General features: G+C 40.7%; 2 protein-coding genes across 2 annotated transcripts in view; one reads left to right on the top strand and one right to left on the bottom strand.

Annotated features, from left to right (window-relative positions):
* Positions 1-4,270, top strand: part of LOC138976511 (carbohydrate sulfotransferase 8-like) — a 33,871-nt gene extending 29,601 nt beyond the window's left edge. The window contains exon 4 of the mRNA XM_070349382.1: positions 2,789-4,270. Coding sequence (XP_070205483.1) covers positions 2,789-4,234 — 1,446 coding nt within the window. The 3' untranslated portion in view covers positions 4,235-4,270. The remainder of the gene's footprint in view (positions 1-2,788) is intronic.
* Positions 4,271-5,583: 1,313 nt separating this feature from the next.
* Positions 5,584-23,552, bottom strand: LOC138976585 (TIMELESS-interacting protein-like). The gene is made up of 9 exons (XM_070349432.1): positions 23,427-23,552; positions 18,534-18,706; positions 14,521-14,611; positions 13,939-14,014; positions 12,585-12,707; positions 12,043-12,159; positions 11,557-11,706; positions 10,639-10,750; positions 5,584-10,050 (listed from the first exon to the last, which is right to left on the bottom strand). Exons 2-9 carry the CDS (start codon positions 18,676-18,678, stop codon positions 9,911-9,913), a joined length of 954 nt encoding a protein of 317 aa, XP_070205533.1. The 5' UTR covers positions 18,679-18,706; positions 23,427-23,552; the 3' UTR covers positions 5,584-9,910.
* Positions 23,553-26,641: the final 3,089 nt, after the last annotated feature.

Below are 26,641 nucleotides of genomic sequence, written 5' to 3'. Positions count from 1 at the left end.
AGACTCTGCACTTGCCTTTCATATAACATAAGGCTCACTGTGTATAACTGGATCCAACACGTAATAGTCGCTGATGAATGAAATAATTAGGGTTTTTTTCCGATTTAAGTACATGCTGTGTGTGACGGCGAGGGTATCACCACAATAGTTGGTCTACACCCTTATGTACTCGTGATCGCATGTTTGGTTTTGATTATCTGCTAGAGGAAATTGATATCAGCAAAATATTAATCATTGCCGCCATTTGCATGGCATAATTATTTTTCCAAAATATCTACTTGAAACCCCCATCTGACAGAGTGCATATGTTTGAGAACAAAATAAACGCACGTTTCAGAATGTGACACCGCATGAAACGTGCGTTATGGTCACTTCAGGTCAGTTGTTTTCTTACCGTTGCTTGTCTCAGCTGATTTCAAAATCTTGTCTGGTGCGGTTGGGTTGAATATCTGAACTCTTCAAATGGACCAGTTTCAGTTGGAGACAAACTTCTGCTGTAAAGTAGCTTTTAGTACAATGAGCAAGCATATGACCATTCCCGTTTTGGGTCGACATATTTGCGTGACACGCGAATTTAATTTACCTATAAAAACTAAATGAAACATTTTTTTTTTTCAATGCAGTGCTTACACTGCTTCTTGGATGCAATCGAAGTTGAATTCTACTCATCTAGTGTGAAAACGTAAACAAATACAAGGAAAATTTGGTTGACATTAAGCAAACCCTCCTTTTGTCACCAGCAGCAGGGACCTATATTTAGATAGGTCTATGCCAGCAGCAAAGAAGAACCCACGTATTAGTTGACTTTAACCTCCACCTTAATTCCGGTATCGACTGTCAGAGACTTTGGAGCATACAGTCTCTGTTAATAGCTGTATCGACTGTCAGAATTGCCACGCACTCAAGTCTGCGTGAAGGACTTGCTGTAATTTGACGCGGTTCAGGAATAGAATTGTTTTGTGTGCAATCCCTTCATTTCTTGACGCCGCACGAAGTAGTCTCTAGGTTTTACCACGCTTTTCTGGTTACAGTGGAACTTCTCTTTTATGGCCTCCTGATTTTAAACGTTTGAGACACTGTTAAATTATATTTTCTGTTCTCAACTTCTGTAAAAGTAACCCCATTATAAGACTCCCTCAGTCGATTTTAAGACATGATTTTCTCAGATTTATTTAGGTCTTAAGAGGGGGGGTTCCACTGTAGGCTACTTGCTTTTCACCGTATGATTATTATATCCTTTGGCTTGACATTGGTCTCACAAAGTAACTGATCTCAAAACAGACCTTTTATGCTCATGTGAGAAGGGTGTTTTAGCAGGGAGTCTGCTAGCATTTAGTGGAAATCAAAAATGTGTGTGCATTGCTATTAATTTTTGTTGTTGTGTGTGTCCAATGTGTGTGTGTGTGTTATGTGAGTGTGTAATGTGTGTGCAATGTGTGTGTGTGTGGGAGGGGGGGGGGTTCCAATCGTAATCGGTGGTAAGACAAAATTATGGGTTGCGGTAGAAACAAGCGTGACAAGCTAGAGAGAGAGAGACGAAGAGAGAGTGAGCGAGAGAACTTTTTTTTTTAACTTTGAACTTTATTACAGGAAAGATAGCATTAGGTCCGTAGGACCTTTCTTACAGCTAGTCCTGATCTAAGCAAACAAAATGAGAGAGAGAGAGAGAGAGAGAGAGAGAGAGAGAGAGAGAGAGAGAGAGAGAGAGAGAGAGAGACTGAGAGAGAGAGAGAGAGAGAGAGAGAGAGAGAGAGAGAGAGAGAGAGAGTTAATTCCTTCTTATGCAACTCTTATGACCACCACGATAAATCTGGAACATAAACTAACAATCAACGACACGGTCTTTCCTGTGCCGAGTTCGATTACTTTGTTAAATTAATTTTCAACTCACACAAGTTTCAACTTACCAAATTTATTCAGCAAAACAATCCCTCTCTGTACGTGTTCGTGTGGAAGGATGTTTACATTATTCCGCGTAAAAGAATGGACTGTGGTGGTATGCATGGTTTTTCACTCAGGAAGGAACGCATATTTACGTTTACCTTTTTCGACTTCGTGAAGAAAAAAAAGTAGATCATTTGATTACTTTTTTTGCATATGTTCATGTGCGGGACTCTCGTAGCTCAGAGTGATCAAAATGTGTATATGTACCTACTATTGCTTTATCATACTCACGCAACCGATCGCGATAGTTTTCTAAACGATAGTATTATATTCATATCCGTTTGATAAGATCACTGAAATGACTAAATTCTTGGTACTTATAAAGGACACAAATTATAACTTTTTGAAAAAAGTAGGCAAGAATATTGCTGCAAACATGTATATTTATTCTTTACAAATGTTTAATACTTTATGCTTTGTATTTGGATACACTTATGATACTCCATTAATAAGCATAATTCATGCTGTCGGTGTTTGTTTTGAGTAATGAATACCGAATTTGGTGTGCAATGGGTGAAATATACATGGTCAAACAGTTGGTGTTGTGTGTGTTTTCTTTATTTGTGATATGTATGTGCGCATGGAGTTCAGTGTGTGCTTGCGCGCGCGTGTGTGTGTGTGGTATGTTTGCAGAGATTTTTTAATGGTTAGCCTAATCGAAGACTGCTTTTCGTTGTGGCTATTCACGCAGCGCACACGCATCCAATCCTACTATAATAATACGAGCACCCAAAACAAAACTAACTATTTCCTGGCAAAAACAATCACAAAAACGCATTCAAGCCTTCGGCACTCAAAAAATCAGAAAGTACTAGTATCAGAAAAAAGAGTTCTCTTTTTCCAGACGAGCAGGAATGGCAGGACGACCACACTAAGTGACCCAGAAGCAACTGCAACAGATGACATCGAACGCGAAGTTCCAAGCAAGAGAAACAACAAACACCAGATCCCCACCATTCAAGGCTTCAAAGACGGCAGCTTCAGAACAGAAAACAGTGGACACAAACTTCCAAACATCGACACGTTTGAAACCAGTTACCCTACAACAGGAGACATGGGAGGCAGGACTCAAGGGAATAATCTAGACCATTCCGTGACAACCCTCGATTGGAACGAGGGCTCCAGAAGTACAAATCCACCAGAAACCTTCCAGCCAATCTTCAAAGCAGACGCCAACATCCACAATGAAAAGCCCATCTTCAAAGCAGACGCCAACAAAGACAGACCGTTGGCAGACGACGAAAATGTGCGTCAAAGGTTCAAATCCCGTCAAGCCCGTCTGCAAGAGGCGTGCAGCCAACACGCTAACTCACCGCTCTTTCAGAGACGAAGCGTGAACCTACTGGGAATGCCCAAGCTGCGCGCGTTCTACTGCCCCATACAGAAGTGTGGCTCCACTACCTGGAAAGGCGTGCTGACATGGCTACGGGAAGAAATGAGAATGAAGAGAACAGTGATTGCACAACCGGACCCGTCCAAGCTGAGAGACGCTACCTTGTTCGTCTTCGTTCGTGAACCTTACTCTCGCCTGCTTTCCGCTTACGTGGATAAACTTTTCGCGCCTAATCCATTGTACTGGAGGCGGATAGGCACCTACGTGGCGGAGAACTTCAGACCCTCTCCGTCTGAGCCGAGTGTGAGGTGTGGGCATGACGTCACCTTTGCGGAGTTCGTCCTGTACTTCCTCCATTCCCAGTCGTCACGCTCGCACCGCGAACCTCACTTCATCCCCGCTCACGACCACTGCAACTTCTGTGTCTACAACTATACTTACGTGGGGCATCTGGAGACCATCTCAGAGGACCTTCCCTTCATCCTCAAAGCTCTGCACTCCCCTATACAGTACGCGAGGAACTTCCAGAATGACACGATCCGAAACAATCTCAGGACTCTCTTCGAGAAGAGAGCACACGGCGTTCGTTCGTGCATGACTTTAGATGAAGCATGCCGTCGAGTCTGGAAACGGTGGCAAGTCAGAGGCGTTATTAGTAAGACCCTGTCCTTTCCTTTCACAAGCGAGACGATGAACAATATCTCCCTGTCAACGTTCGAAGCAGCAGCGCAAGATGCGCATGAACGTTCAGGCAGTAAAACTGAAATGGCCAAGCAGAAAAGAGAGGCTTTAGCAGAAGCCTTTTCCACAGTTTCCATGGAGATGAAACTGAAGTTAAAGAAATGGTTGTATTTGGACTGTGACTTGTTTGGGTTTGATTCCAGCCCCAGAGAAGTTTTTCAGCCCGACACTTGGACAAAGGGAACAAAGTTCAGTTACTTTTCTTTGGTAGACTAAGTGTTGCCTGAACTATGTGTAAATAAATAATCTGTTATCAGTCATTTGCATTGCTGGACTTTTAAGAATGTAAACTGAAGAGTGTGATGCCAAAAAGTATAAACATAACAAGCTTTTTATACAGCGTTGGTTGCAAGGAGCATGCACATTTCTTTTAATGGACATCGGTCAAATCAAAGTTGGATTGAATGAAAATGCATTGGTATGTGCATCTACACTCAAGTCCACAAAATGATCCAACATATAAATGTTCAAGAAAAAATAAGTTAATGCAACACACGCAAGTTTCTATGCAAAGGTTTTAATGCAAAATATTGTGCGTGACATGAAAATAATTGTTTTTCTCTTGGATGTGTCAACCACTTAACATGTTCATGCTAATTAAAACCAAACAAATTTTGATTAGAAAACAACACTGCTAAGCTTAACAGGCAAACCTAAACTAAGAAGTTCACATACACTTCAATAAATATGACCTGATTTAACATTAAACCTGCAGGTTTTACAATGTGCACATGATAACTGACAATGCGTCATCAGACCTGTTTACCCCCATAAGTGTTTTGGAGTAATGCTCAGCCCCAAAAATAGTAATCCTGGCACAAAAATAGTAATCATCCAGCATTCGTCGCCAATTAGGCCACACAAAAAAAAATTGTCTGTTTCTGGTCACCCGACCGACCCTAAATTTCGGCGCCGACCCTAAACTTTTTTTTTCCAAACTCAAAATTTTTATTTTTTTTTTTGTGGTAAAGGACAGGGTGAGAAAATGAAAAAATGTGTTGAGTGTCTTGTCTCTATGTATAGTGAATCCAGTCTCTTTGGGCGATTTTTAAAGTTAGTTTTATTGGTCTATATTTGGGATAAAAAAAATAAAAAAATTAAAAAAAATCCCGACCTACCGACCCTATTTTTTTTAGCCATGTTACCAGAAACAGACAATTTTTTTGTTTGGCCTTACAACGCACATGACAACTGTGTCTGCGAAACGCAATCATGCACATATATCCATCATTCACACATCAGTCAGTTTTTGTAGTCATCATAATTTCAAAGAAGATCACATCAAAAGCACATGCATCACTGATTCTTTTTCTTTTGCTCGTAGTAGGCCTTTTTCAGTGTGTCAAGCGCTTCTCTACTGTACTTGCGCTTGCCGAATGAGTGAGGGCGAGACTTCACCACTAGAATAAGGCTCTCCAGCGTCTCATCAGACAGACATGATCTCTGGTCAGTCCTGTGCTTTTTCACCCCATTTTGCCATTGAAAAAAACAAGGCCAAACATGTGAATAGATAAAAAAATAAAAAAAATAAAAAAAAATTTAAAAAAAAATTTTACATTTTTTTTTACATTTTTTTTTATTTATGAAAATCGTAGTCTTGACACAGATAGCGGAATGGCGTATTTTTTTCAGAAAATCGTAATAAATTACGCCAAAATCGTAAGGGTAAACAGGTCTGCGTCATCCAAATATTTAAACCTATTCGTGGCGAAATAGATTTTCAATCTCAATTTATCAAATAGCTTCATCAAGTGTAATTTTAAGCTTTAATTACATGCATACATAGAGACAATTTAGACAACAGGAATAATAGAGCAGCTGAACTAATCATTGCACACAAAAATGAAAGAAAGAATGACAGTTAATCATAGACTGCACAAAATTGAGAATGTTTTGTCTTATTCTGAGGATGCAGAGACCTGCTGTAACATCTCCCTTGATCCATACATGCATAAATATTCAACAAAATATGGGATTGTTATAACCTCATCATGTCTATTTTTCAACAGATTGCAAAAATATCATGCATCTTGATCAGAAGTCAAGACACACGTACATAATTTAAACAACACAGAATTCTCACGCCCTCATTTCATCAAATGTTACATCATTTGCAAACACCTTTAAAAACCTCAAAAGCACGAGGGAGGATTTACCTAACAGTACTGTATTATTTTATTTCTGTTCATTTTAATTCATAATTTATCAAGAGCAACACATCAATGACACATTTCTCTGATATTTATAAATGTTAAGTCTTGGATTCATTATTAGGCAGAAAAAGGCAACAAAAACGTTGCTTAAGTTTTATAACTAATATCCAGACAGAAACGACACAGCATGGTCACAAACACATACAATATTAACCTTGTTATGCAGCAACAGCAGACACACCTAAACAGTTGATTTGTTTTGCAGGCCTAGCAAGCAGTATAAACATTTCACCTAAAGCAAAATAAATAGTAAATACATTTACGGTATTCAATCTGTGGAACTCACATAATGAAACGGAACACACTGCATTTTTTTTTAACAAGACTATTAAAACAATACTGGGTATAGGTTGGCCAAAACCCTGTTGATGTGACAGCGCTTACACATTGTCTCGGTAACAAGCCCAATGCAATTAACCTAATTTGCTTAGAACTGATTTTTGTTATTATTAATGAGCTTGTTTTTAATCCAAACACAACATTTTTTTGGATTCAGGAGATAATAAGGAACATAATGCAATCGATTCTAAATCTGTTGGCAATTTTTTTTAATTTTAATCACCATTTTGATGAAAAAAAATAAAATATTTTTTAAGCTTCCAAGCTGAACTGCAATTCCATTTTCCATAGTCCTGACTGAGTCAAATAATGTTTTACCAAAATTTAAATCAATTTGCTTAAAAAATGCAATCACCACGGTACCGCCTCAGTTCACCCTAATCTCACAGGTCACAAATCAGCTCAAACAAGTGTTAGCAGCTGTTATTGCAGTGTTGTTTTCAGGCCTCGGTCTTCCATCGCTAACACTTACATGCTTTTTTTATTTGACACATTGCTCAGATCGGTTGACCATCCAATACTTTTGACATGTAGGAAGTCTACTGACCATCAACTTTTCCTACTAAACAGACACAACCAGAGCATTCAGACCTACACATAGTTTTAGTCAAGGTTTTGACTTGGGAACAACGCTGTTGTCACGTTTCACTATATCACATAAGGTGATTATGAAATGGTTAGTTACTTCTAACTAACTAACCACACCACGATCCACTCTCGCAGTCATACAATTAAATAGAATCAACAAAAGTATAAGTTTCAGACGCCTGTTTATGTAATAACTCGCCACCTCCCTCGAGACTTCACTCAAAATATGTTCTTTTACGTTCAAAACGTAAAATACCAAGAGGTCACTGACAACAAATGCCAGTTAAGTGTAGAAAATTATAGTAACACGCTGATCCCGTGTAAAGTTAAGAAATATATAGCTGATCTGCCAAAAATGCTAATTTATGCAAGTGTCACAAACCCCACGCTGTCACCACTCGAGTATAATCATAAATATCACAGATGACTAGGTGGTAATAAGGGTGCATAAGACATGGTGCACTTAGCTTTGTTGTGCCACTGAGTGGACGGCCTGTAATTAGTTCATAGTCTCCACAACTGCTCCGTAGAATGTAGTGCCGTCTGGCGTGGCTACGAAGCAGGGAAAAGTGGAGACATCAGGCGCCTCACTCAGTCGCTGGTTAGCCGGTTAGCTGGTTACATCACACGATCTGGTTACAGCGTCCGCAGACAACAGCGTCCCGCAGATAGGCAGCAAAAACTGCCAACAACAGTTGTACGTAGAAATGAAGAAAGGCTGCAACAAAAAGCCTCGGTGCACTAGACATGTCATGCTACCCCTCACACCCCACCTTTAAACATGTCACCCTGACATATTTCATCGAGCACGTGGGCCTGCCTAAACAGACTTTTACAACAACAAATCAGCCATTTTCCTTCCTTCTCTCCATATCTGCAAAAACCATATACAGATTAGTATTTTAGCGTCACAAAGAGCAAATTATGCGCTAACCTGGAAAGAACAACAGAGTATTTCAATCCACAAACACAGACTCGTCAACAGCGTTAAATAATGATTTATTACCTCAAAAGCCTATGTAGGTAGCACTCTCATTGAAGCGAAAACCGCTTCCTCCTTTGAATGGCACCTGTTCGTCAACAGCGATATACCATTCGCCCTCTTGCTGAGTCCTTTATGCGGTGAAATTTCCTCCCCGCACAGCGAAGAGAATTTGACGACCCGTCAACGTCAGACCGCATGTGAACGGAGAGAAAGTTGTCTCAAACTGAAGTTTCCTGAAGCCCTCCTGTACATATGCAGAGCGGCGCGTTGAATATCAATGCAGAACTCAAAGCGATGAAATCCATCAAACTAGCAGGAAATATAAGACACCGACCGTTCTCCCCAGCGCTGAGTTTCCGAGTGTCCAGTTAACATGTCTCAGACAGACAACCTTGACAAAAATCACGTGACTAACCCTGTCACTTCCCAAGTTCAGCTATCGCCAATTCTGCCTTGACAGCAGAAATCACCCCCGTGAAATCCGTGCAACACAAAATACCCGTGTTCGTTTTGCGCTGTCAGCAAAACCCACATCGTTGACAGAAAGCACAGGCGCTTTCTATCGCAATTGACCAAGAGAAGGCACCCCACCGAGTGACACTTTCTTGATCCATGTCACCTAATCGTGACAGCTGTTGTCGATATAAAATTGTTTAGGTATTTTGATAATTCCATGGGTGCAACCTGGAAAATTCCAAAAACCGGCAAAAGTTGGGGTCCAGCTTTTTTAGTATTTAAAATGCAAAAAAAAAACTCTCCTGGAAAAAAACATCGGCAGCCGATGAAACCAAAAACCGGCTGCCGGCGTGTAGCCGGCAGAGTTGCACCCATGTAATTCTGGCTGCTGGTCTTAACAACAAATTTTATTGGTGTATTAGCATAAGCAATTACTAAACTAGCATCAATGCAACTCACACACACACACACACACACACACATACACACTCTTGAGGCCAACACCAATTAGGTTTTTAAATCTCAGAGAATGTGTCCATGATTGTCTGGCCTAATCTTGGAGATTTGGTTTGAGTGGTCAGATCAAATGAGCGAGTTAAAGTATATCAAGAAACAAAAAGTATCACTCCAAAACTGACAACACTTTGCAGCAAAGCAAGCCTACTGCACAACACATAATTCTGCTTCAACAGAGGATGAAAGTCGCTTGTTCATTTCAATACTTGTTATTCTCTCAGTTGCCAAGAGATTCATGGTTCTGCTTTCTAACTTACTTTAATACACATGTTGTATGTATTTAGGTCGCTTACTTTCCTTCGTTTCTCAGATCTGCCTTAACAGTCCTACTTTCACAGCCAAACCCTGGAACTATAAAAGCTCTTATTTATATAATCACACAACACAGAACAAGCAGAAGAGCACCTGATGAAAACTATCTCTGAAAACTGGCTGGGGTCCAGAGGCAGCCTCAGCCCTTGATTTATTCAGGGGCAATCAGCCTGTTTGGGGAAACGAAATTGCCCATTTTTTTAAAGCAATCTGATGGTCTCCCATGGCAGCTAGAACAAACACAAAGTGTTCTTATTTATATTGGACTGCTCCTTGGTTGTTTTCTTCAAAGACATTTCTTTTTCTGGGGACAAATTCTTTTCTTTCTCTGAAAAACTGTTGCTTTCTTCAGAAAATTGCAGATCCAAGAACAGTTTTCATGCAAGTGACATCTACAGCCTATGAAAGAATATGCTGCTGCCCATGTGACTGAAGTCAAAATGCAGATAGAAAAATACTGATGGGGTTCGTTGTCAAGACGCACTACGGAGTAATGCTATGTGAAGCTGCCTGATCACCCTGGTTTTGTGGCTGGGAGTTGGAAGTTTCTTCCGCCTTGTCCTGTGTCTTACTTAACGTATCAGCTGAACCTTGTGATTGGCTTGCCGAAGGATGGGAAGAGCCTGCAAGAGAGAAAAAAATATTAAGTTAATTCAGCTCTAAAAGGTTGACCCATGATGGCAGTTTTCCAGAAAGCACTGTATTTTTGACACTAATTTGTAGTTACAAGCTAAGCTGCCAACCGCTATGAAACTTCAATTGTAGCAATTTAGAATGTTAAGTTAAACCCACCCTGCATACATTGCATACAGAATTTCAATCTGTATTAACCAGAGAAGCAAAGATATATTCCTGCATTGAAACAGACAGGTGATTGGTTCTGCATTTACTCTTGTTGCACATATCTTATACATTAAGAGTGCTTACTTCCCCTTGTTTCTCGGATCTGAAAATAGCGTTCATTTGATTTAGATTCTTCAGAGTTGCAGTGGAACCCTCCTTTTAACTTAAGACTTCCAACAATCTGAAAGATGTAAAAAGGGAGCCTTAAAATGGGGGATAATTTACAGACGTTATGAACAGAAAATCTGACTAAACAGGGTCTTAATAGTGAGGGAGTCTTAAATTGGGCAGTCTGAAAAGGGGGGTTCCACTGTATTTCCAGAACAGGCCTATCCTGTCCTCAACACACACACACATTCACAACTGACCTTGGTGTGATGGCGCATCAGCAGGGAGTGAAACACCCAGTTTCTTTGCCCTTCTTTCCATGGCCATACGGCGGTTCCGTTCCATCCTCTCAAACACTTCTGACGACAGACCCTGCACAGGCAAACATCAAGCCTTAATCACCACCATCACAGACCTGCCAACCCTTGTGAAACCTCAAGTGTAGCAATTGATATTTCCAAATGTTCAGCGTAGTAATTGGTGTTTTAGTGTCGCATTGTGTAAAATGTAATCAAATCCACATTTTGGCTATTTCATGCAAGAATATATACATTTGTAAAATTATTATTTAGAAAAAAAAAAGTGATAACAGCCAATAGAGAGTGTCTGCAGTGCCACCTCCCAGTGTGGACAATGTTTTATGACACAAATTCTGACCGCTTCATGGAGTGAGAATCAGAAATGAGTACCAGGACTCACACGAAAGAGTAAACTGTTGCTTGCTTGTGATTATTTCTTTAAACGCACCAATTCAAAACTGGTGTAACGGCGTAGCAATTTGTCTTAAACCGCAGCATGTTACGCTGAAAGCGTAGCTGTTGGCAACTCTGCCATCATAGTACACTCTAGTATATGTGAAGGACCCTTGACAGGAAAACTTCAACTTGCTTCATCACTCATTAAACTACACTCCAGTACATTATTTTGACAATTGAAGAAATCCAAACCCTCACGTTTTATTTTTAGCCACACTAGAATCTTCAAATACCAACGCACAGAAGCAAAAATGGGTGCACCCAAGTCATTAGGTCAACAATTTCTCTTGTGTCACATACATTTTGCTCGTTTTCTTTTGTCTTTTTGTGTGCAAAAACGGACAAACAGCATAAAATAAGGCAGTTGGGTTACCGTGAGTAGGATGTTTTACCTACACTTTACGACAAGTTTCTTTTCCATACCTGGGTCAATTGCCCCGATGAAGTGGAGCTAGTGGCTGCCACACCAGATGTTGTCTGACTGTTTGTAGTCTTGCTGACACCTTGGGTATCCGCCAGGAGTTCCTGCTCATCTCGAATCATGGCATCAAACAGATCCTCTGCTTTGGGATTCTGAAACACACCCAAGGTTCACTACAGCTTCTTCAACACTCAGCAAAATGTACACACTCCCACACCTGTACACACAGACTCTTTGAATGAGACTCACTCTCACTCAAACACACACACACATCCACACACACACACACACACACACACAGCGAAACCCCACTTTCAAGTCCTACACAAATCTGAGAAAATCAGGTCTTGAAAAGAAGGGAGTCTTAAAATGGCGGTACATTTACAGAGGTTATGAACTGAAAGTTTGAGAAAAGAGTGTCTTAAAAAGAGGAGGAGGGGGGGGGGGGGGGGGTTCCATTGTACGTACACACACACACACCACTGTACCTGTCTCTCATTACTCTCTTGGTCTCCGTCCCTCTCTCCCTCCCCATCATCATCCCCTCTGCTGACCGTGTCGCTCCCCAGCACCGGCATGTCCATCCGCATCTTCTTGATGCATGTCTGAATAACAGAAAAACAACCATTGTCATTCTGCAAAAAGTCCTTGCTGATAAACCCGGAAGAAGGCTCGGATGTAACCCAGTCTATCCAAGCGAGTGAGCATTGGGCATTCATTGCCTGCCGGAAAAGTTCTTGTACCAAATACATGACAGAAAAACAAAGATTGTCCTTCTACAAAAAGCCCTTGTTGATAAAACCCTTTTGAAGACTCAGACGAAAACCAGTCTCGTCAACCGTGTGAATTGCCCATTACCTGGCTGCTGGAAAAAATGTTGTACCAAATAAATGACTACATGTACTTTTGTCAATACTTTGACCATCTTGGAGTCATCCCAATCAGATTCTAAGATATTGGTCACAGCATCATTTATTCTTGTCTGTAGTGTCTCTTGTTTGTCAGGCTGATAGGTTAAAAACCTTCTCACCTGTACATCTCTTTTGGTGCCAAGACGTTCAATTCTCTCCAAGACTTTGTCAAAGGGCATCATGGGAAAAAGACGGTGAGCCCAGTGTTCCAGGTATCGCATCACTACACGCATATCCCCCACCTGTCAAAATAGCATAGCAATGAACAGTTCTTGAGTGTGTGTACTGTATGATCTGACCATGACAAGACAAATCCTCTACCTCAGTACCTGTCAACATAGGGTATCAATGAACATTTGCTGAGTGTGTAGACTGTATGATCTGACCATGACAAGACAAATCCTCTACCTCAGTACCTGTCAACATAGGGTATCAATGAACATTTGCTGAGTGTGTAGACTGTATGATCTGACCATGACAAGACAAATTCTCCACCTTAGTACCTGTCAACAACATAGGGTATCAATGAACATTTAGACGGGCGCTGTGGTGGGGTGGTAAGACGTCGGCCTCTTAATCGGAGGGTCGAGAGTTTGAATCCCGGCCGCGGCCGCCTGGTGGGTTAAGTGTGGAGATTTTACCGATTTCCCAGGTCAACTTCTGTGCAGACCTGCTAGTGGCTTATCCCCCTTCGTGTGTACACGCAAGCACAAGACCAAGTGCGCACGGAAAAGATCCTGTAATCCATGTAAGAGTTCGGTGGGTTATAGAAACACGAAAATACCCAGCATGCTTCCTCCGAAAGCGGCGTATGGCTGCCTTAATGGCGGGGTAAAAACGGTCATACACGTAAAATTCCACTCGTGCTAAAACACGAGTGTACATGGGAGTTTCAGCCCACGAACGCAGAAGAAGAAGAACATTTGTTGAGTGTGTACTGTATGATCTGACCATGACAAGACAAATGTTCTACCTTAGTACCTATCAACATAGCGGAAGTCGTAATTCTCAAAGTCAACTTCGGGCTCAATTATAAAGTTCAACCTTTTGAAATAAATTCAACAAATGTCAAAAAATCTATCTTTTGTATCTTTTGGTTATCAGACCTCGGATCCCCTCTTTTGCACTTTGGTGTATATTCAGAAAAATGAGCGTACTTCACACAGCATTTTAACATCCATGATTCAAACATGCTTCACAGGCGTCCGTTGAACAGTTAGTCAAGTTTACCAATACATTTAAAACAAATGCTTCTTTCAATGTTCACTGACAAAAACTGTAATCATGTGTCAAAATATTGGATCGGCTTCAAGATGCGCTCAGAAAAGTAGTCTAGGAATTTTTCTCATCGTATTTATTTTCCACTGACCAAACCGACAGTTTTCTAAACAATCATGCATACAAATTACGATGAAATCATATTGGTTCCCAGGTCTGTGGTATGTATTCTGAACACATGAATTAACTACCGACCTCATGACCTTTTCCCTTTAGCTTGACATCCTTGAAAACATGGGGCAGTATGGGAATTCCTCGCTCACCAGTCAATCTGTAAAACACCATTTGAGTTAATGGCCACTGTAACATGCACAGAATGAACAGTTGTATTCAAAGTGATAAAAGAAGAAACAGTGTTTTGCATTTGCGAACAGCCTATGACTTTTTCATGTTCTGAATGATGCAATATTATGCATAGGTTGATGCCAAGAAAACACAAACTGAAAAAAAAAACAAGCAATATAACGGTGCCTGCTTATGTTTAATAGTTGAACGACCCGCTTTAAAGACTCCCCCAACCCCCAATTTTAAGTCTTCCTCCATTTTAAGACCCTAATTTCTCAGATATTCTGTTCTGTAACTTTGTATACCTCCATTAAAAGACTCCCTTCCTTTAAAGACCCGATTTTCTCAGATTTTGAAGGTCGTACATAAGGGCTCCACTGTACTAAACATACACAACATGTATTTCCGAGACATTACATTAATGATGCAGATCAACGGAAAAAAAGTGGAAGCTTACTGTTACAGCACAGAATAAAGAAATACATTTCTCACCTTGTACCATCTAGCTTTGGCATGCTACGTTTCACAGTGTTCTTAGAGGCTCCTTTCATGCCTTTTAGCTTTGCCAGTACTTCTTGATTCTCTGTAAAGGACATTGCACAACCAATCAATCTTGATTCTCTGTAAAAGACATGACACAACCAATCAATCAATCTTGATTCTCTGCAAAGGACATGACAGAATCAATCAATCAATCTTGTTTCTCTGAAAATCATTCAATGACATGACACAACCTATCAATTAGTCCTGATTCCCTGTAAATGACATGACACAATCAATTGCCAGCACTTCTGGATTCTCTGTAAATAACATGACACAATCATCAATCAGTGGACATTTGGATTCTCTGTAAATGACATGACACAATCAATTGCAAACGCAAGTTCTCATTAAATAACATGACATGAATCAATTACCAGCACTTCTTAATTCTTTGTAAATGACACGACAGAATCAATTGCCGGCACTTCTTTATTATCTGTAAATGACACGACGTGACAGAATCAATTGCCAGCACTTCTTTATTATCTGTAAATAACATGACACTATAAGATGTTTGATGGGTTGTTGACAGACCAGCTTTTTTGTCGGTCCGAGGGGGAGCATATCGTCTTTTGTTTCATATCTATTGACCAAGGCCGAAGGCCGCGGTCAATAACTATGAAACAAAAGTCGATATGCCCCCCGAGGACCGACAAAAAAGATGGTCTGTCAACAAACCACCAAACATCGTTTTTGTCATCATTTTGGTAGTGAGAAAATAAGTGCACAATCAACCCAGGATGCCATGCTTTGAAACACGGGTTCCATGCTGATAACCACACGAGTCCCGGTTTGATAACCACTGGCAATCAAAGCTGGCGTGTGAAAGCAACTTTCTGTGTTTTTGAGTTCATTAAAATGTTGGGATAAATATGTCAGGTTTGAGGATGCACAGTTCTGTAGGTTCATCTCGGTATTCCACCCCCTCGGCTTTCTGTTGTAAATATCAAGCTGAGTGATCGAATGTGGAAGCTACGTTTGGTCAAAGGTCACAGAAGATTTGCGTCGTGCAGCGAAGGAAAGAATCGCGATCTTGTTTCCGACTCAGTACCTCTTTGTTTTTCATTAGACCTGTGATTGAGACTGCTTGCTAGGCTTTGTTAGATGTTTGCATATCTTGTTGCTATTTTCTTTGCTTTTATTATTGTTTCTTATTTGTGCTTCGTTTATCGATACAACGTCTTGTGCACGGGTCAAAATGTGTGTGTCAGGGGTCGTTTTACTTGAACTAACGTTTGTGTTTCTCCGAACGTCTGTGTATCGAAACACAGATACACGCACTCATGACTCTGTAAGAAGACAAAACATATTGCTAGGTTTCATTTGTTTTTGATGAATGTATGACCTTTCGTGAAGTAGTTTTGTTTTTTGTTTACTTTTGCCAGTTTGTTTTTGGAACTTTGCAAAGCAGTGTCGTGTCGTCTGTTTAGGTCTGGGGAAACACCAATGAAAAGAGCCGAAGAATCCCCGAGCGTTTCTATTGGGTTTGCTTTTGATTATCCATGTATAACCTGCTTCCTGCAACTATGGTAACCGGGGATTTATTGCCTGGGGAACATGAGATTTATTTCCCAGGTGCTTGTGAATGAAAACTCGTGAAAATGATGACAAAATCAATTGCCAGCACTTATGAATTCTCTGTAAATCACTAAATAACATGACACAATCAATCAATCACTCAATCAGTTGACATTTGTACTGTGACCCCGTACTTTTTCCTTCCTTTCTTGACTCAAGAGTCAAGGCCCCATTTCTCACAGAACTTATGCCAATTGTGTTTAAATTACCCATCAACACACACATATTCTTCTTAACAACATTTTTGTTCAATTTCCTTTGCACCAAACCACACCTGTCTCCATGCCATCCGAGACCATTTCTTTAATCCTCTTCATTACAAGTATAATACCTCATGCGCCGGGGCTTAATACTCCATGCTTTCAACATATAATGATTCCTGCAATCCGCAGAAAAAACAAAGTTTTTGCATTCTGTGGGCTTGCCTGCTTTCCGTTCATTAACCTCCTTGCAGTGATTAAAACTTTTTAAAAGCATTTTTTTTCTCTCTGTATAAACGCACGCCCTTGGAAGGGGTAGAAGAAAGTGAAAGGTAGCAATGACACACACAAACACACTTAAGCACACACATAAGTGAAGGTTCATAACAATGCAAAAGGTTGCAGTGACACTCACACACAAACGATCAACGATTGATGCACAAGATCTGAGACAACTAGACAGACAAACACCTAAGAAAATCATCTCTCTCTGTCTGATAACTCTCCCCCCCCCCCCCCCCCTCTCTCTCTCTCTCAGATGTATAATAATATTCTCAAACTGCAGCCGCACGAGCACACACATACACAATATTAACTCATTCAATGCAAACACACACACCCCCTCCCTCCCCATTCCACAAAGTGACTCACAAACTGTAACTGCATACACACAACCTATCACCATCCCAAAAGCTGTTCATGCAAAATGACAACAAAGAGAACCCTCCCCTAACAAAAGCCTCCCAGCAGTGCCATCCCTCCTCTTGCAAATGTGAGCGGATCCGATGCTCAGCCTTTGTGGCTATTGATTTGCTCCCAGCGCACAAATTTACGCAACAAAATGACATCAGCCTGCAAATCCTGGCTAGAATCCATTCCATCAGTGCCACACACTGGATCTCCGGGCTAGGGGGATAACCTCCTCAGTTCGGCCTATCAATTTGGTGCCGGGTCACAACTGGTGCATAATTAATGGCAGAGTAAGGAGTCACCCGGGCAGTGGGCCGCGCTGGGTTGCGGTGACACAGGTCATGCTGCTCATTTGAAAGGGCGAAGCAGTGCTGGAGAGAAGTGGGGTTGATATTTGATGAAGTGCAGTGAAAAAAGGTTGGATTGAACAAAAGATCCCCTCACAAGGAAAAAGGATAAAACGCCCAAGAGTTAAGAAAGAAAGAAAGAGGACAGCTACAGGCCACAGGGAGATTGAAATGTGGGAACACCCCAAACACTTGCGCTGGAAAGAAACTCTGACGGCTGGTTTTAGTTCAGAAACAAAGGCGTACACGGGACAGTGTTTTCTTTTACACTCTAAAATAAAATTATACAGGTTTGAACAATGTAAGGATCTGTTAGTGATACAGAACACCCCCACTTTATTTCAGATGTGTTTCTTCAAACTTACTTACTAACTTAGACTTAATAGAAAATAGCTTTCACACTTCAAACCACTCTTTCCCTCCACCACCTCCATACTTTTCTTCTTATTCTTTCTTTAAAAAAACAGCGACAACATGGTAAAAAGAGTCACTTTTTCCCACAAAGAGAGATCTGGAATCTGCACTCTGGAGGTTTAAACTAATACAGCAATTAACTACTAAGAATAAAGGAGATTACATGTTCATCCAAGGCTGCTTTTAAGAAAATGAAGCTAAATGATCATGTATGGATGACGAACAACACTTCACTCTGGGTTCAAATGGTGGCTGCAATCATTTTCACATTAACTATGACAAATTGTCCGATGGAAGCTTGTGACCGGGAGGGCTCAGCTAATAGCTATCCACCTGACTGACTTGAAATCAGCTGTATCCAGAAATAATGAATACAGGTATCCAGAGCCTTGCTTCTGCCTGCTAATAGCTTTTTGATAGGGGGTCCTAACATTACAGGTACCCAGACACGTAAAAACCCACTCATAAAAAGAAAAAAACAAAACACAAAAAGACCCACTAGTGTACATTGGAATTTCAGCCCATGAACACAGAAGAACAACAGGGCCGAGGGGCACAAACCGAAACTGGGACCCAAATGGGAGAAAACAAACGGCAGGGTCTGATTCGTTGATATCACAACAAATCTCGGTTTTAGCCAATCCAACACAGCGGCTGGATCTCGCCCGGTTGGTAACTTTCTGGTGCACTTAGGCCCTGGCACCCATGTGTATTTGCGCACATCCTTGTTTACCTGCTTCCTCGTCGTTCTGTGTGGGCTGAATCTCACTCTCCAGTCCCTCAGGCAAGTCTGGCAGCATCTCCGGCAACTGTTCTTCATCCTCTCCCCGAATCTGATCTTCAAAGATGTCGTCCATTTCCAGCGACACAGACTCCATTCTGGCACCAAGATTTCTACAAAGTTATCTGAAACAGAACAGCTTGCTATAGTATACAATAAGGTAAAGTCCATGTGAATTCTGCAACAGCAACAATAATAATGATGCACGTTTTTTTTCTGGATCAAGCCTGGTGGTCCATTTTGGCATCATAGAAATATACCTGCAACCGTACGAGGGTGCGGATGGCTTGGGATGGATTTTACGTAGGTGCGTGAAATTGATGATGTTCGGAAATAACTCTGTCAGGTTTGTGTGGGTTGTGAAAGAGAGATGGAATTCCCTAGGTTCTACCATTTTAAGTGAAACAAACATTATCTAATATCATATGTTTCAGACACTCCCCCTCGCTAGACTGGCCTATAAAGTAAAATGTCACAAGGGAAACTTTCCCACATGACACAGTCGGTGTAGGTAGGTACTCTTTTTGTCTTTTTGTTTGAAGTTAGTTTTTCATAACGCACTTATATTTATACAGGCGCCTTATGGCTGCCTAAATGGCGGGGTAAAAAACGGTCATACACGTAAAATTCCACTCGAGCAAAAAACACGTGTACACGTGTGGGAGTTTCAGCCCACAAACGCAGAAGAAGAAGAAGATACAGGCGCCTTAATTTCTGGGTTCAAAATTGCTTAAACTGTGTCCCCTGGGTGTAGGAGAAGAGAAACTTTCATGGCAAAAGTCTGCAAAATCAAATTTTGTCCTTTAATCAATATTTTTGAAGGGTAAAAAAAACCTTCTTGGGTCGGTTGGGGAACCGGAAACAAGGAACTTTTTTGTTTTGTTTAACAAGGTTATTTGTGTCTTCTTCTTCTTTCTAAAGAAATCCCCATACAGGGCAACTAACCAAATTGACCATAACAACAATAACAACACTTCATTGTCCATTAAAATGAATAGATTAAAATGGAAAATTGTCTTATTAACTTATAGACACATCTATTTTTTTTACCTGCACGTCAACGATAATAAAATACAAATCGAAATAAAGATTACAAGGACATTCAAAAGAAGCACATAGGTAGGTTAAACTTAAAGCCCCAGTCTGTCTCAAAGTCAAATGCTTTACAGAACGATTTAAATTTTCTCACGAAAAAAACAGTCCTTATGGAACAGTCACTTGCAATAGCTTTTGACAGCATTAAATGACAAATTTTGTTTGAATGGCTATTTAGCTTGCGTAAACCACACACCAGATTCTGTGGTTTATTTTACCCCTGAGCCATCGTGGACCCGTGTCACACACTTTCCTTTTTTCACAATTTTGTCGTCAGTTGGTGATTTCAATGCGACTCGCTGTATCTGCAATAGGTGTTATTTAGTATAAATATAATTTAAACACTTGTTTTACTGTGCCTGTGGCTGGTGGGTACCACCAGTCACAACCCCTCGGTCTGCATGCTTTTTATGGTGCATTTTCGTCTTAAATTGTGAGCTGATGTCAGGTATGTTTGACTGACCAGCAGTGGGCCGCTCACTTTACTTTTTACCTGCGCCCGCGTCGCAGCAGCGCTCTTCACTAGCTCTTACCGCCTCTGCCCCATCCACCTCCCTTATTTGTTATAGCTGGCTGCGCTTTTTCATAATATTGTACCGAAGGATTATGTATACGTTCTGTGAAATGTTATGTGTACCTTATATATACGTATTGTTGTTATTGTGTAATAGGGGTGCTAGTTTTAAATTTGTTAAACTCCAAGTGTTCTTAAATAATATGTGATTTTTGTCCCTATGAAATTAAAAAAACTTGCCATCGGTTTTTGACACCCAAAAAAGGAACTTCTTGTCACATGAATTTTATGGTTGTGGTTGTGATGGTGTGTGTGTGTGTGTGTGTGGGTCTGTATGTGTGTATGGGTGTGTGTGTGTGTGTGTGTGTGTGTGTGAGTTAGTGTGTTGTATCCTTCTATGAGTGCGTGTGTGTGAGCGTGCTTGGTTGCGTAAAAGTACTATAGTTTAACACTTTATTGTGTACCTCTGAATCTAAAATGCAAAAACCGACTGCGAGTCACACGCACTTATCGGCGAAGAAGAAGAAGCAGCTTCGAGCAAGCGATATGCAGAAAAATCGTCTGCATGGGGAAACATGACCTTGCGTGACGTTACGTGCTTCCGGATGAATAAAAAAATCTTTTAATAGATTTTATGATTTAAGAATGTTTGTGTTACAAGCTGTCAATTTATTATTTAGATTTTAAAAGTTAGCTCTAGCACCAAAACGAGGCGTCAATCCGATTGTGGTACTGCTGGCCATGCAAAAATAAATTCTTTGAAAAATGCTCGCTCTTCACGGAGGGCGCCAAGGATGTTCTCAAGCGGTAAGTGTTTAAACGAAAGGGTGTTTGTACTGTGTGTAAAAGCCTGGCAGTGTCTGTGACCAGTGGCCAAGGTCTTGTCGGCTACGTAGCGGTTTCACGCATATGCGCAGAGCCTACGGACACCGTAAGATGAAAACGTGGTGGTCATGACGCGAGCGTAGCGAAACTTGCGCCACTACGTTCACCGTAAAGTTACGACAGCTCCCCCCCTGTCGTAAACCTTTGCGCAGCACGCGTGTGGCGAAAAAACATGGCGGGCAGCACGTTATTTTTTCGGATGCTTTTGCGGCGGAACTTCAGCCGTCAACGGACGTTGCTGAACAGATCCTCATTGCTTTGCTTCTTTTTTTCTAGCAAGGTGTGGATTTCAACTTCACTAAAATGTCCGCCGCGGTGCTTTGGTGCTCCAGCTTCGACAACGGGATAAAGAAGAAAACAAATACTATATTACGTAATCAAACACAACAGCATGACGTAAAGTACACAAAAAGAAAGAATTCTCCGTATCGCCGAGACTAATAGACTTCCTTAAGGCTTTTGACGTCACTAGTTAGACGCGACTTCACGGGATATACCCCTTCACTAAAAATAGTACAACTTTGCGCACAGCGTTAGCTCCTTACGTATTTCGTTACTCCGCAAACGACTAAGGCCAAAAAAAATAATAGGTGTGGTTACGGTAACATAGCCAAAAAAAATAGGGTAGGTAGGTAGGCAATCACTTTTTTTTTTTTAAACTTTTTTTTCTAATGTGTACAAATTAAACCTACTTGACAGGGAAATAAGTGTGCGACTCGGGCGCTTTCGCTTTCATTGTGTTTTTTGCACTCGTTTTTTTGTTTTTTTGACAAATGTAATAAAAAGTTATAGGATCGGCCCCTAAAAATATGGGTAGGTCGGGTTACCGTAACCACACCTATTTTTTTTTTAGGCCTAAGCAAGCGTCGTGACCACCAAGTTACGCATTTGCGGAGCTACGGAATATGTAGGCTTTACGTGTTCGTAACTCCATGCGTAACCTAACTTATTTGCGCTACCGACAAGACCTCGGCCACAGAAACTGATGGTTAGCCTAACGTGAAGCTGAGTGGTAAAGAAGATGTGTTAGGGTCGCACAGGAGTTGCCACCCCCCGTGTGTGTGCGTGATGGGCAGTGATGTACATTTTAGTCGGTCTCCGGTCTCTGACCGATCCAATTTCCCCAGGACCTATAGCTTTAACCCCAGCAGGACACAGGTCCGATTAACCTACAGAAGAAGTGGTCAAGGGTCCGATCGTTTTTGACAATGAAGCGGACATGCGGACTGTTCAATTTTCAAGAGGAAAGCTTGTTTCGGTTTTGCCAAGCGAAAGTAAACACTGCGTGAGGAAAGCTGGTTTCGGTTTTGCCAAGCGAAAGTATGCACTGCGTGTGACCAGTTTGTTGAGTGAACGAGGCACCATATGGGATCTGATTCTTTGAATTAATTTATCCTCAAGTTGGATCAAGAAGAAAAAAAGAAAACCGAACCCATATGGTGCCTCGAGTGCACTCATTGGCTCAGCAATAAATCGTTTAAACCAATGGGAACCACCCGTGCATGTTTGCACATGCACAAGGCATTACTTTTCGTCATAATATCCGGAAAAACCGTTCAGTGCACAGAACTTGGTGTGTACGGCTCGAAGAAACCGATTGTGTGTCAAAACCCAGGACATGATCCTGAAAGCAAAACTTGAGGGACCCGCAGAACGGTCAGATGCCTACCTGAAAAACATTGTCGACAGATGGGCAGTGAAAAAAACCCGACAACTGTTCAAATAACTTTGAAATGTGATTCAATCCTTTGAGTATCTAGTCATGACAGTCGCGGAAGGTGGAAGAATTTAAACTGAAAAATCTGTTTAAATGCGGTTTTACGAGTCGTGTTTTTGTCCTATTGAAATTGCAATCTCAGGACACTGTGTCCTATTGATTTTCATTCTTCAGGACAATTGTCCTAAAGGCTGCTAGAAAAATGTACATCACTGGATGGGTAATCTACTTCTGCGAAAAATCAGGTTTTTTTTCCTCTGAGTTGTTTGTTTTCCTTCAACAAGTTTTCCTAACTTCAGCATCGTCACTAAATTTGGGACATTTTAATTCTTTATCTATAAATCTTCATCCGTTTAGGCGGCCATAATCGTCGTATCGATCGTCGACTTGGAACCTACTTTGCTCGTACAAGTTGGGTAGGGCTATGGGGTCTACATAATCTAGTGATGAACATTAACACTAACAGTAACACTATTACAGGATGATGACTTGTTCACCGCAAATGAACAAGTTCAACAAGGTGAATATTCGATGTGTATTCCTGCAGTGCATTTCAGTCTCTTTGGTCATGCTGTTAGTTACCAGTACCAAAACTCGAACGTAAAGAAGCGACGAAAGAAACAATAACACTCACCGTTTCCTTGTGTCACTGTCTCTCCGAATGTGTCTGCGTCTGGAATCGGCCCGTCCTCTGAAAAGACAACAGCAGTGGCAGTGGGAGCTTTTGGTCTCCGAGTTTCAACAGCGCGGCAAGTTGTGTTGTGCGGCCGCACTGCGCATGCCTGCTGCTGGCGTGAGTGGCCTCCCTTCCACCACAGGCGCATTGACAGACAACATTGCATATTATTAACCCTACCTGGTCCAAAGAGAACGTTAAAACTAACCAGTCAGTCAGCCTAGTGGGCTCAGTCAGTCTCCCTCTCTCTCTCTCTCTCTCTCTCTCTCTCTCTCTACGCTTATAGACCATATATGTGTGTCAACTCAGGCTAACATTATTGAAACCTCAGTTCCAAGTATTGGTTGTAGTGATCACTTTCCAATATGCCTCACATGGTCGAAAAAAGGGGTTAGAATCCCCAAACGAAAGCATAAATTCATAACGTATAGGCTATTTTCAAAACTTGATAAAGAATCATTTCTTTCTGATTTAAGTTGTACAGATTTTTCAACAATTTATAATCATACTGACCCCGATGAAGCATTTGAATTATGGTACAACTTGTTTATAAAAGTATATGATAAACATGCACCATTCAGAACCTCTCGTGTGCAGCAACACCCAAAACCAAAATGGCTTACACACGACATTCAATGTGCGATTAATCACCGCGATTTTCTTAAACGTAATGGCAGAGAAGAAGAGTACAGAAAGCAGAGAAACGAAGTAACGTCCATGAAACGTGCTGCTCGCAAAAAATATTACCGTGAGCTCGCTGCATCAAATACGAAACAAAACTCAAAAGCCACCTGGAAAGTGATCAACCAGCTGACACGTAAAGAAACCGTAAAATCTTCTGTCATTGATGTACCTGCGGATGATCTTAACATTCATTTCACTTCTATTGTTGAAAAAATAATCACAAATGATAGATCAAAACAGAATAATCTGGACAAGTTGAAACAGTTTTGTGTTTAAAAAAATATTACACATAATTTAGACATCCCCCTGTTATCTGTGAGCGAAGTCTTCCATTATCTGATATGCTTAAAACAAACTGGTACTCATGGTCTAGATAATCTTGATGGGAAAATTTTGAAGTTGTCTGCCCCTTTTATTGCAGAATCTCTGACATACGCCGTTTACAACTTGTGCCTGGACAAATGTGACTTTCCCGCCAAATTAAAGGAGGCAAAAGTAATCCCGCTATTCAAATCAGGTAATTCTTCTGACCCCGCCAATTACAGACCAATCTCGATTCTTCCTGTTTTATCCAAACCACTTGAAAAACACATATATACACACTTGGCCGCACATTTGAAGAAATACGACCTTATTCATTCAAATCAGTCAGGCTTCAGAGTAAATCATTCGTGCCACACAGCATTAATAAACCTTCTTGAAAACTTGCTTAACAACATTAATAATAATGAACTCTGTGGTGTCCTATTCGTCGATTTTGCAAAAGCATTCGACGTCATTAATCATGAGTTACTTTTAAGAAAATTAGCTGAGTATAGATTGTCACCCCAAACCCTATGCCTCCTCTCATCTTTCTTAGCCGGACGAGAGCAATCCGTCTGCGTGAATTCCACTATGTCAAGTAAAAGACCGGTGTTATATGGAGTCCCCCAGGGTTCTGTCCTTGGGCCACTTCTTTTCTCTCTGTATATTAACGATCTTCCTTTTAGTGTTAATGATGATTGTGAACTATTTGCTGATGATACGACCATACACACTTCTGATAAAAAATTAGACAAAGTTTATTTATCATTGCAGAACATGTAGATGATCTCATTAATTGGACAAAATATAACCACATGAGTCTTCACCCCCAAAAGACCAAATACATGTTAATTACAACAAGGCAAAAAATACAAAACATCAAGAATAATCCTCATTCCTTATTAATTGGCAACGATGCAATAGCGGAAGTAGGAGATCACAAAGTTTTGGGAGTAAATATCGATAATAATTTATCTTGGACCCATCATGTTAGATCGTTGTGCAAAACCGTGTCGAGGAAAATATATTTGTTGAACAGAATAAAGCACTTTCTTGATCCACACTCAAGGTTATTATTTTATAATGCATACATACAAACCATCACGGATTATTGTTCGACCATCTGGGACTCTGCCAGTGCAAACATTTTAAAACCACTGTACAGTCTACACAGACGAGCACTAAAATCAGTTCTATTAAAACAATCCAGTCTTGTTTTCGACGATTATAAAAAACTTAAGATTTTGCCTTTAAAAGAAAGATTTAAATCAAATAAAGGCGTGCTCCTTCACAAAATCCTTTCCGGCCATGCACCGAGTGCTTTCATTACAAAATTTAAAGCCAAACCAAGCCAACAGTTCAACGTCCCCATTCCGCGGATAGATCTCTTTAAATCAAGTTTAGCTTATTCTGGCAGCGTTTTGTGGAATTCTCTCCCGGAATCAGTTCGAGTCCCAACAAGTCTCAATACTTTCAAGAAACACCTCTCATTACATTTAATGTCAAATTACGAAAAGTCACAGTGATGGAAGACTTCGTTCTGATTATTTTCATATTGATCATATCTGTCCATAAAGCATCAGTGTTTCATAACGCAAGAATGTATGTATAGCCTACAACGTGTATATAGTCATGTGAATAGTTTCTCTGCCTTGCTTATCTTTTGTAATTGTTTTACGTATGTATATATATATATATATATCTATGTATTCAAGATTAGAATAGTCCCTCTCTGGGCGAGGGCTGGTTGAAAAGAAGCTCGTTTATATTGCTTATGCCACAACCCTCGTAAAATAAAATTTGATTTGATTTGATTTGATTTGATCTCTCTCTCTCTCTCTCTCTCTCTCTCTCTCTCTCTCTCTCTCTCTCTCTCTCTCTCTCTCTCTCTCTCTCTCTCTCTCTCTCTCTCTCTCTCTCTCTCTCTCTCTCTCTCTCTCTCTCTCTCTCTCTCTCTCTCTCTCTCTCTCTCTCTCTCTCTCTCTCTCTCTCTCTCTCTCTGCATAATATGTAATGTGTAAATCACGGATTATTCGGTTCGACCATCTGGGACCCTGCCAGTGCAAATATTTTAAAACCACTGTATAGTCTACACAGACGAGCACTGAAATCAATTCTATTAAAACACTGATCCAGTCTTGTTTTTTTTTAATTTTTTTTAATTTTTATTTGCCAAGCACATCATT

This window comes from Littorina saxatilis, linkage group LG1 (assembly GCF_037325665.1).
Source record: "Littorina saxatilis isolate snail1 linkage group LG1, US_GU_Lsax_2.0, whole genome shotgun sequence".
NCBI classification, from domain to species: domain Eukaryota; kingdom Metazoa; phylum Mollusca; class Gastropoda; order Littorinimorpha; family Littorinidae; genus Littorina; species Littorina saxatilis.
Note: the sequence above shows the minus strand (reverse complement) of the source record. Positions and strands in the feature narration are given on the sequence as shown.